This window comes from Melanotaenia boesemani, chromosome 15 (genome assembly GCF_017639745.1).
Source record: "Melanotaenia boesemani isolate fMelBoe1 chromosome 15, fMelBoe1.pri, whole genome shotgun sequence".
In the NCBI taxonomy this organism is placed as follows: Eukaryota; Metazoa; Chordata; class Actinopteri; order Atheriniformes; family Melanotaeniidae; genus Melanotaenia; species Melanotaenia boesemani.
Genome location: NC_055696.1, coordinates 5,011,962 through 5,023,402, shown reverse-complemented (window position 1 = coordinate 5,023,402; position 11,441 = coordinate 5,011,962). Strand labels below are relative to the sequence as shown.

At 36.7% G+C, this 11,441-nt stretch overlaps 1 protein-coding gene across 1 annotated transcript; it reads left to right on the top strand.

Annotated features, from left to right (window-relative positions):
• Positions 1 to 1,194: 1,194 nt before the first annotated feature.
• LOC121654411 lies at positions 1,195 to 10,552 on the top strand. Its single transcript, XM_042008537.1, has 3 exons — positions 1,195 to 2,777; positions 4,821 to 4,895; positions 9,908 to 10,552. Exons 1-3 carry the CDS (start codon positions 1,312 to 1,314, stop codon positions 10,125 to 10,127), a joined length of 1,761 nt encoding a protein of 586 aa, XP_041864471.1. The 5' UTR covers positions 1,195 to 1,311; the 3' UTR covers positions 10,128 to 10,552.
• Positions 10,553 to 11,441: the final 889 nt, after the last annotated feature.

Genomic DNA, 11,441 nt, shown 5'->3' with positions numbered 1-11,441 from the left:
TCTCAGAGGAGCAGTGGTGAGACTTACTGCTATGCCAGGGCAATCAAGACCAATTCACTCATTGAAGGAACTGTAACCAGGGGCAGACCTAAACTGAAATCTGCTGCTCGTTACACCAACGGCAGTGTGGTTGATTCAGATGCAATCGGTGGAATTAGCGTAGCTAACGAGACAGAACCTGTAAAGGGAACAGTATCACATAGAAGGGACCCGCAAGATCATTATGCAGATCAGTCTGGGAAGATGCTGCAATTATCAGATGCCCGACCTTTGGATATGCCACGGAAAATATGCAAACACTGTGGTGGGAGGCAGTCTGTAACTTCCAGAGCTGCCGTTCAGGGAGAGAATAGCCCCTATCTAGATGAGTACCTTACAGAGAAACCACTAAAGCCACCATTCACCTCACTTTTGACTACTAACCATTTTCAGGCACCCCACACTGAAAAAAAAGTAACACCAAACCAGCGAATCTCTCAGAGCATCTCAAGTGCTGTCAAAATGACACAAGTTATAGCTACGCCACAAACTTTAAATCTTAATGATGAGCTGAGATACAGAAAAACACCTCACCACCCTGCATGCCCCGTGCACTCCGTAGGCAATCTGGCAAGTTTTTCACATGCACATGTTGCCAGTAATTTGACATCCACCCAATCTGCAACCACCCTACATGCTAACACCATCACTGTCACAAAGGCCACAATTGAAAGCAGAAAGAGTGAGTCCAGTGTGAAATGTTTTACTAAACCTCCACCAAATGGTAAGAACTCATATTCACAATCTCACCCTAAGGTCCTCTGGACAACATACCACAACTCTACTCAAGATAGTGTGCCTCAAAATGTATGTGTTTCTGTGCATGCTACACCTGAGAATACACAGAATCCTCCTTCTTATATGTCCACTGTAGCTATGGGGGCAGGAAGCACCTCCACTACTGACACATACAAAACAAGTCTAACTTCAGAAGACGTGTGCACTGACAATAATGTTGCTGAAGCCAACACTGAGCAAAAAACCCTCAACTCATTAGACAAAACACATAGAAGCAAAACAATAAATTTAGCTAATACTCCAGAGGTGGTCCCTAAATGCCCCACATTGTCACTGTCAAACAGTACATTCAATCACATTTATAAAGCGGAACCACTTGCACATCTTACAGCTGCAAGCCCACCACCTGATTTTCAAAAAACCCCAGACAAGCCCCCCAAAATATCTGTTATTCACAGTGTGGTTCGATCCCCTGGATTTCCTGCTTTTACAAATCCACTACAAAAAACTACACCACATTCACTAGTTAGGACTATGAATCATAAAGCTAATTCAAATCAAATTAACTGTCTGAGCAGTAAACATAAGTCTAACGCTACACAAATGCACTCAAAGCCACCTAACTCGTCAAAGTCTGAACCTGCTCTTAATGTTTCTGCATGTTCTCCACCCACAACATCTGGTGCATCTTCAACTCTAAATTCTGTAGCACAGTTGTGCACAAGTGAAGCTTTAAGCTCAACATCTACATGTAACAGCTCTTCTTACAAAAATACAGTGCACAAAACTATTGCATTTGATATAAAAAAACGTGTTGGCTCATTATCATCTCCATGCACAGAAAAACAAAATAATGTCTCAACATTAAGTAGATCTTTGTTTCAGTCAAGAGAACATCGCTATAAGGAAGCCATTCAGACAAACGAAGCTCATTACACACAAACCACAGACATCAGAACCCAAGTTATCCATGAACCTAATGCTTTGGCGGTCATTCCAGATCAGGAAAACAACACCAGAGGACCTTCTCTTATATCATCAGAGGCTCAAAATTTGTCTCCTGATGCCTGCAACCATAACCCTAAACCAGCCATTGATATCAATGACAAATTTTATTCTGATAAAAATAAATTTAGTGGTACTCTAATCAATGAATTAGTCATGCATGAGTCCAAACTCCAGAAAAATTCAAATCTTTCACAGGTCACTTACCCTCAGAATTACATTTCCCTAATTAAGTCAAACAGCTCTTGTCTGCAGGGTTGTCTAAGCACAAAACAAAGGCTTGCACATTGTCAAGGATACATAGGAGCAAACCATGAGGGACACTGTGCAACAAGCCCACCAGTAAAAACATCCCAGCTCACAGAGTCAGACACACAACAGTTCGCCTTGAGTGCATCAGCCAGGCACGCAAATACTAAGCTTAAATCCAATTCAGATGGACAGGCACATCTTAATTGCTCATTGCCCTTAGTCACAATTCAAACTAATGGTGAACCCAATATCTCACACATGAATACACAGGTGAAACCCATCACCAAATCTTCTGGCTGCCAAAACTCTGACTTTGAAAATATGTTACTAACGCAAGCACTCTCAAGTCCAGAACATTCTGTCACTGAGTCAGCACCATTAAACAGTGAAGGGAATTGTTGTGCACAAACGGGTCCTGAATGTGATTCCATGTTGCTGTCGTCAACAATGCGCTTGGCACCCATTTTCCCCTTTCAGTCCAGTGAAGGGGAGTCAATCATCAGACCAGATTCAAAGTTTAGCCCTGCATCCGCTCAGTTGTGCCCTGAGGACACCAGCCTGGCTCATTCCCATCCAGTGAATGCAGCTTTGTTGCTTCCACCTTCCCCACAGTGCTGCAAATCAGCAGCCCTGCAGCAGAGGCTCGAGTCTGTGGAGGCCAGCCTGGCAGCCAACAAGCACAGGATCACCACTCTGCTTAACATCATCCAAGACTTAGAGACATGCTGCAGTCCCTCCAGTCGGTAAGTTTATATGACACTGTTGCAGGTATGGTTTTGTCATTTTTTTTCTTGCTGATTTATGTAAATAAAACATTGTAGAATCAACTTAAACTATGCACAACAACAGAATTAGCCCATGCTACTAAATACATGACATATAGTTTTCATTGAATTTTAACATTGGTTGAATAATTAAAATCAAAACTGCATTGTAATAACTTGTAAAGTTTAAATATTTCAAATAAAACCAATACCTGTACAGTTAACAGAAGGAAGTAGTGTGGCACATCACTTTAAAAATAATCCTGCATTGTTGATCTCTGGGTGCAACGAGTCATTTCTTACATTAATTGGAACTAATTAGCGGCTTTGAAAGACAAAGTACTTTGTTTTACAATTAACTTTACTATAATCATTCCCATTTTAGTGAAGAAACTAATGTTAATGCCAATGAAAATTTGAAACAAAAATTCAAATGTCAGGCTGTTTTTATCGGCTTTTGTTTTTCACCTAAAGATATACTGTTTATTGTGTTTTAAATAAAAAATATCATAAAGAAATCAACTTTATTTTGCATGTTTTTAGCTGTGAAACAGTATAGTGAAAAATATTGCAGCAATTGGTCTCTGTCACAAACCATAATGTGATCAAGTAAAAAAATGTATGATTGTATGAATTTAACACAAATTGGTGGAGAAGTGGCTAAAGCAGTGGTGGGCAATATTTTGAATATATCTACTTAATATAATAATATAATATCTACTTAGTTAAAGATGCACTACTCAACTTTTGCCATTTGCTCAGTGACGCGTCCCCTATCAACAGCTAATTTGACATTCATCTTGCATCCTAACTGTATTGTGAGCTGTCTCTAGACAGTAAAACAGTCATCTGTTGACTCTCGTCTTATCTTTTGCTCTGTCTCTGACTCTCCTTTGCTTCCCCTCTTCCTCTAATAATGTCTAATGTTATTTTGCTGAATCAGCTACTGTACATGTCCAAAATGGCTGGTTTGTTCACAACTGCTTGCTAGCCTGTGATGCGTGTGCAAAGTGAAACTTAGCTGCAACGTCTTTCAGTGTCCCAGATGAAAAAGTTGCATAGTGCAGTTTCTCAGCTGCAGGACACTGCTGCACATCATTGACTTCAAAAATGCACATAATAGATGTCACTGTGTCATCAAGCGAGTCCAGAATGCAGTTTTTAGGTTGAAAAGTTTAAGGTTTAAAGTGATCATGTTGATTTAAATTGAAACATGGCAGTAAGCTGTTAGCCTCTTAAAAGCTTTTAAAATTTCAGTCAGAGGGAGTATTGCTCTGTTTCGCTTGTATGGCATGATGTAGCTAGCATTTGTTGTTAAGTCGTTACGGTCGACCAATCTGTAAAAATAATCTGCCAGGCAAATATGTAAGAGGGAAACTTCATGCAATATTTACAGTCAAAAGTTTCCAGCCCTACCTCAGACCTTGCTAATCTCACAGAGAAAATGTATAACTTGTTTTAACTTTGCTGTTTTCATGTGAGGCCATTAAGGTAAAGATGGTCAAAGAGTTGTTTCACATAGATTGTGTGATCATGAAGGACGATATATGTTCGCAACAAATTTTTTTTATGTCATCATACATTTAGGTTACAAATGTGTAATAAAATAAAAGTGCAACTTTGTTCCAAGTTTGCAAACTGATCTATGACTGAGTCTGAATGTGACAGAAACCTACTTGTGCAATTCAACGGGGCTCGTTTCAGAGAGATTTATTTAGCCACGTAACTCTTCTGGGACAAATAACAGGAATTAAGACAGCCTCCTGGCAATGTGTCTATGTCAATCATTCTCATCAGTTGCTGTGTGTTAATAAGTTGCGACTGCCTCTGAGGTCATTTTTCAGAATAACCAACTCCTAATAAGCAACTGAGGTCTAACACAGTGCATGCTAGACAGCTCATTACTGCCAAGAGTGAGCTGAATGGATTTCACACTGGGAGGATGAGTGGAAAGAGAATTAAGTTGAAAGGATGAGTGTTTTGGAAGATATATTAACAAATATTTGCTTTTGTTTATTGTAGTCAGCGATCAAAGAAGACTGGACAGGACCTGAAAAACTGCTCAACCTGTCAGAAGACCGCTTGTATTGTGTACAGGTGAGATAATGATGAAACTGTCAGTATTGTGTGCATGAAATGTTGAGCTGATGAGGAGCCAGCTTTATGGTTTATAAAACCAAGTTTTGGAAAATGATGAGTATAAAACATGACATTGCTTTGTGTTGCTCCTTGTATTGATTATGGGAAGCCTTCATTAAGCAAAAATGAGGAAAATAAAGAGCAGGTATAAATTTATTTGCATTCCTGAACAACAGTAGACATGTTTTTTTTTTTTTGTTTGTTTGTTTTTTGTTTTGTTTTTAGGAGCAATTTCAACATATGGATTTCATTTAAATAATCTGGAATTAAATTAAATTCCTGAGTCAGCTTTTGTACTGATTTTACATTTTTTGTTTTATTTTATGCATTTTGTTTTGTGTATTTTAATTGGCTGTGAATTTTATTGACTACTTTTACTGTGAAGAACTTTGTAACATCTGTCTGTGAAAGGTGCTATACAAATAGACTTCACTTATTTACTGACTTACTTACAGTTGAGTTTTCTGCCTGCCTGTTCATCTCACAGTGAAATCAATGACTTGCTGTGTGGCCATTTTACTAAATGAAAAATCGCAGTGAAGCGTTTTCTTTTTTTGTTTATTTTTTTCCCCTCAAAATGCACAAAAAGATTACGTTTTCCTCTCTGAGCACAATTTAAATCTTTTGGAGCGACTATCAAATTTAAGTGCTTCTTCTTTGTGCCACAGTTTGTGGCACAGTCTGTTCCTTTAGTGGAATTATGGATTTATAGTGATTGCCAGGGCCTTAAATTCATAAAGAAAAAGACGGTCCCAAGTCCCAAGTACCCTTACTCAAATGATTTAAAACAATAACTGCTGAAGTCACTTTTGTTCAGTGTAAGATTTATAGGCTCTTTGTTTTAAATTGCATCAAATAAATTATTCTGATTTGAAATGGGAAACGAAACTTTCACCATCCTGTTTGCTGATACTCATAAATAATAGTAGTAATAATAATTTTCTCAGTTTAGTGTTTATTTTAAACATAACTGATCAAAATGTTAAATTACATTAAGCTGATTACTGATTCTGCTCATGTATCAGTCCTGGTTCTGCTGGATCTCAGTGCTACGTTTAATACTGTAGATCACAGAATCCTGTTACACAGGCTGGAAAATTGGGTTTGACTTTCTGGAGCAGTCCTTAAGTGGTTCAAGTGCTATTTAGAAGGCCAAAGTTATTTTGCTATGAATGGCAGCTATGAATCTGAGCCAGTGGGTATGATTTATGAAGTCCCTCAGGGGTCAGATCTTGGCCCTCTTCTATTCAACTTGTATTTGCTCCCTTTGGGTCAAACATTAAAGGACTTGAACAGTAATTACCACAGTTATGCAGATGACACACAACTTTATATTTTTTTTGTCACCGAATGGCTGCAACCCAATTGACTTACTGTGTCAGTGTCTGGAGCAAATAAACAAATAAACAACTGGATAAGAAATCATTAAAAGCTTTATCTCTCAGAAGGACCAGGGCTCGGTTGTTCAAACGTAATCCAATCGAATTTTGATTATTGGATAGGGTCAAATCTTAATAATGGGTTGTTCAAAAGGGAAATCCGGATTCTGGAATTAACTTAAATCATGTAATCCAATCCAATGGTTGTGATCCAGAAAAAACACTTAGTTTGGGTTGTTCAAAACTTCTGAGTAGGATCCGGATGACTAAGATCCAAAGAAACAGGATTGCCCTGATCCCAACAGAGGGTAAGATTACAAGACAGATTTCAAGAGGAAACTGTGGTAAAACCCCAGATTTGAACAAATATTAGTATCTTTTTAGTCAGTGCATATGCTTGTATTATACTATATGTTGCACCTGACTTCTTTAATCGTTATAGGGATAATGTAGATAAAGTAGGCACTGGCTACCTAATAAGCCTGTCAGCGTAGTACAGCCACAATAAAAAATAATATTAACTCATCCCTATGAAATAAGCAAATATGAAATAACCCCGAAGCAAATGTCAACAACAAAAACAAATAATTCATGTTCCTGTCATTCATCACTGTATATTGAGGGAAGAACCTGTCACGAATAATGTCTAACAATTGCATCCCTTACAACATGTACAGTCAGTCCCTTATTCTGACAGAATGCCAAAAGTTGGTCCGGTTCCTCAACCTGAGGCTCAGGTGCATCATTAACATTGCCACAGAGAGGGACATTGCACTTTTCTTATTTAAGACATTCCCAAAATATCCATAATGTAGTTGTTAACAGATTAGTTTTATATTGTGGCTCCGATGAGAAGTCATAAAATTAACATAGAAGTGGATGTTCATGATTTCCTGTGTGTTGTCGCAAAGTGGAACTTACTTAAAGTAACCCCATACCAGCTCTTCTACCTGTTGTTCTTTACATAGCTGGAAGCATGCATTGTTTTAAATGCTGGAAATTCAGATTTGGTAAGAATCCTGAAAAACGGGACTCTGGATCAGGGTGAATCAATCCAATGTTGCTTTGAACAACCGGGGTAAAAGTAAGCTACATGATCTGCCATCCTGAAAAATGGGATTCCTAAAGCTGTATAGCTTTTATCTGGATTAAATTCTGGCCCCCGGAGATACATCTGATTACATATGTGATATGTTTAGAGAATATAAAGTAAAACTAGCAGGGCTCTTAGATCCCAGGACTCAGGTCTGCTAGTCCAGACCAGAGTCCAGACTAAACATGGAGAAGCAGCATTTAGCTCTTACACCGTAAACAAGTGGAGATTAAACTTTTACCAGATATTTCTTTTCTTATGTGCTTATGCAAAACATCTGTACTGTATCTTTTAACTTATCTTGACTGTCATTTGTTTTTAATCATTTTGATTTAATTTTGTTATTTTATGTGATTTTATAATATTGTTATGTTTTTTGCAAACTCTATAATTATGTCTTGATCATGATTTTGTTTCTCTTAACGTTCTTTATTATTTCAATGCCGCACATTGCTGTAATGCTTAATGATTTTTGTACATGAAATGTGCTTCACAAATAAACTTGCCTTTCCTTGCCTATAAGTTAATTTCAGGTATGCTTCTAAATTTGATATCTTAATACAAATAAATTAGGTACCTGTTAGGATGGTAATCAAGTTTTGTGTTAATAACGATAAGAATGGAAGTTTCAAGCCCATTTTTCATCTGAAAACTTCAAAACATAACAAACCATTTCAGGCACTGTCATGAACTCACATGAAACTAAAACAGTGGCAAATTAAGTGAGCTTGAAGAGGAAAATTTTTTAATCTAGACTCTTTTTTTTTTTTTACATTTTTAGATCCAATTGGAAATTTTAAGCTATCCATTTAAATCTTGTCTTGTCAACAAGTTGAATAGTATTGTAGTTGAATTGTAGCACAACCTAACATTCCAAAAGGTTGGGATGCTTTGTGAAATGTAAATTAAAACAGAATGCAACATTTTAATCGCATTTAAACACATAAGCATAAATTTATTGTCAAAATCATATACCTTTTTTTTTAAAAAAAAAAAATATTTTTTCAACTTGATATCAACAACACAGCTCCAAAAAATGAAGGATTACCACTGTGCTGTTTTATTAACAGTCTGTAAAACATTTGACCTTTAGGAGAAGAATGTTGTCCCATTGTTCTCTGATATTGTAATGTAGCGGTTTAATGGGCTTTCTTGATGATGATATTGTGTTTTATGACGCACCCATTGTTTTCAATTGGTGAAAGGTCTGGACTGTAGGCAGGCCAGACCAGCACCCAGACTCTAAATACAAAGCCATGCTGCTTTAATAGATGGGGTAAGTATTTTAGCATTGTCGTGCTAAGTCAGGGTGTCCAGCTCCGGTCCTCGAAGCTGCTGGTTAATGATGATGAACTGGATGCTCCCTTTCCCTTTCCTCTTTAGTCCAGTAAAGGACAGTATCCATTTTTTCATTCAAAGGAATTTCAAATTTCTTTTTATCTGATAACAAAACAATTTTCCAATTTGTTCCAGATCACCTTAAAGGAGCGTTGGACCTAAAAAAGGCAGCATTTCTGGAACATGTTCTCATTGGCTTCGTCTTTGTATGATACATATTTAATATGCATTATTTTTGGTACCATTCACATTCCACCCTTTTTGTTTCCCGTCCTAACTTTATTGAGATGTGTTGTTACTATCAAATTCAAGAGAAGCTAATTATTGTGTATAAGATAATGAGATTGAGTTCATGAGATATGGAAATTATTTAAAAATTATATTATTTTTGTAATTGTCATTGTATTGTGTTGTGTTGTATTGTATTTTGTATTGGGACTTTTCATTCAATTCTTCTTAGTTCCCATATCCTTATTTTCTCTTAGTTTGCACCCATTTTTAGAAAAGTTGCATCAGATTAAGGCAGTAGAAATGCAAAAAAAAAAAAAAAAAAAACTCAACAACTGCCCAAGAAATGTTGTGGAAAAGAGGGTAAAAACAAGCTGAGATAGTATTCATATCATCTTTTTTTGAGAAAAGAAATATATATCATACAAAGCAAAACCTAGAACTGTCTTTCTTTTTAAATATTCAAAACATTTCTCTTGATCTACTTTCTTTTAAAGCATTTTTATATGTCAAAAACATTTTGTAGAGGTTGATGTGCTGAGTGCTGTGTGTGACATCTGGTCCTGAAAGACCAAGCAGAAGATAACAAGATTCAAATAAGATGTGTGCTTTCACAAAAAAAAAAAAAAAGAGGCATACCCGGCTGGGAGATGTTTTCCTGCCCAAACCAATCAGCCACTTTGAAGTCTGACAAGCACACAGCTTCCCACATGAGGAGTACCACAAAACAAAGTGAGCTGTAACAACACAGTTTTAAATGATTTTTGGCATGAATGGGTTTTGTACTCTTGAAAGAAATGAGGTGAAAATGCAGATCTAACACAGTGCAGCTTTCATTTGCATCTTTGGAAAGAACTAAATTTGAAATATTTAATACATCTGTATTGGAGGCGTTTTAGTAATTTTTGGCTATTTTTCTTCTGTCTATCCAGTGTTGAGTATGACTTCAGGCAGCAGGAAAGACGCTTCTTGGACATTCTGAATTGTGCAGCAAATGGCAGCAAGGTTTTCTCTGTGCATCTACCCCAGCCTTTAAATCTTAGCCTGCTCAGAAATATCATCTCTAAAAACCTGACAAAGACAAAGCTGAAAAGCAAAAAGCTGTACAAGACCCTGCTCAAGTGGCTTCCAAGAAAAATTCAGCAACCATAGATCTCCTAAGAAGACTTTTGTGTTGTAGCTTTATACACCTGTAATAAATGATCAGCAAGTGCCCTTTGCAAGAAATTCTTACTATTCCCATAGAATGCTGTGAATAGTTTCTTACCAGTTCCACTATCCAAAAGTCTTAAGGCTTAAAATTGGAATTTTGTACAAGAATTTGCTCTTGATCTTTGTAACTTTCAACTAACGTGATCCATAATCACTCCTTTATTGTACTTTTTGAAGTAAATGCTATTTTGTTGTCAGCATGCCTGCTTATATTGTATGTGTAAACACACATGTGGATTTCTATATCTTATTTATATATGACATGTTGTTCTCTTTGCTCTATTATGATTATTGCACTTGACTGACATTTCCTCTTAAGTTGTCCGATTACCTGCTTTCCCTGAAAAATAAATGTTCAGTGTACAGCAAGGATTGAATTTTTTTACTTTTGATTGGCTGTTATTTGACTACAGTGTTGTATAATTTTGATTCCCAACACTCACTCACTGCATCCAAACCCTTTCACAACTGCAAACTGGCCATGTGGCTGCAGAAAATTGAGAAATATCTATTATACCTTTGCCAATTGGGCTGATGGTCTCCAAATCCCCAAACAATCTAAACTTCATAAAAGGTTTCTTAGTAAAACAATGAGATGACGAAAGGCTGCACTGAAGCATGAGTCACAACTTGAATGGTCATGTGCACGAGAACACACCCATTGAAAATTACATTAAAGCAAATTAGCATTCTAAGAAAGAAACCTTTCTGGGTGGTTTTACAGAACTATTTATAAATCATCAATGCATGAATATGAATTTTGTATTTTGAAATAAAAGTTGACAAGCAGGAAAACACATGCGGCTGAGTTGAACAGCTAGCTTAGCAAAGGGTTATGATGTTACCTTCCGAGCTCATAATAAGCTACTTATGCTTTAATTAAAAATCCTTCAAGAAGAAATATTACCAAATAAAAATGAGTTCCTGCACTAATTACTCAGGAGGGAAATTTTGGCTTATTGCAGTTTTGAAAGGCTCATTTAGCCTCATTTAGGTATTGCATTTCTGGAGCCAGGGTACAATAAAATGCTGTAAGTGGTTGTTTTCATGGGTGGTAAGCTTCAGTGGTTATTTAACACACAGCATTTTGCAGAGCTTTTCAGCTGCACACATGATAATGCATAATGATAATATCTGAAACAGTATGACTTAATGAAATACATGTCTTAATGGTCTAAATAATAATAATAATAATAATAATAATAATAAACCACAGATATTGCAGCAAAAACACATATCCTGCTATGCATTATT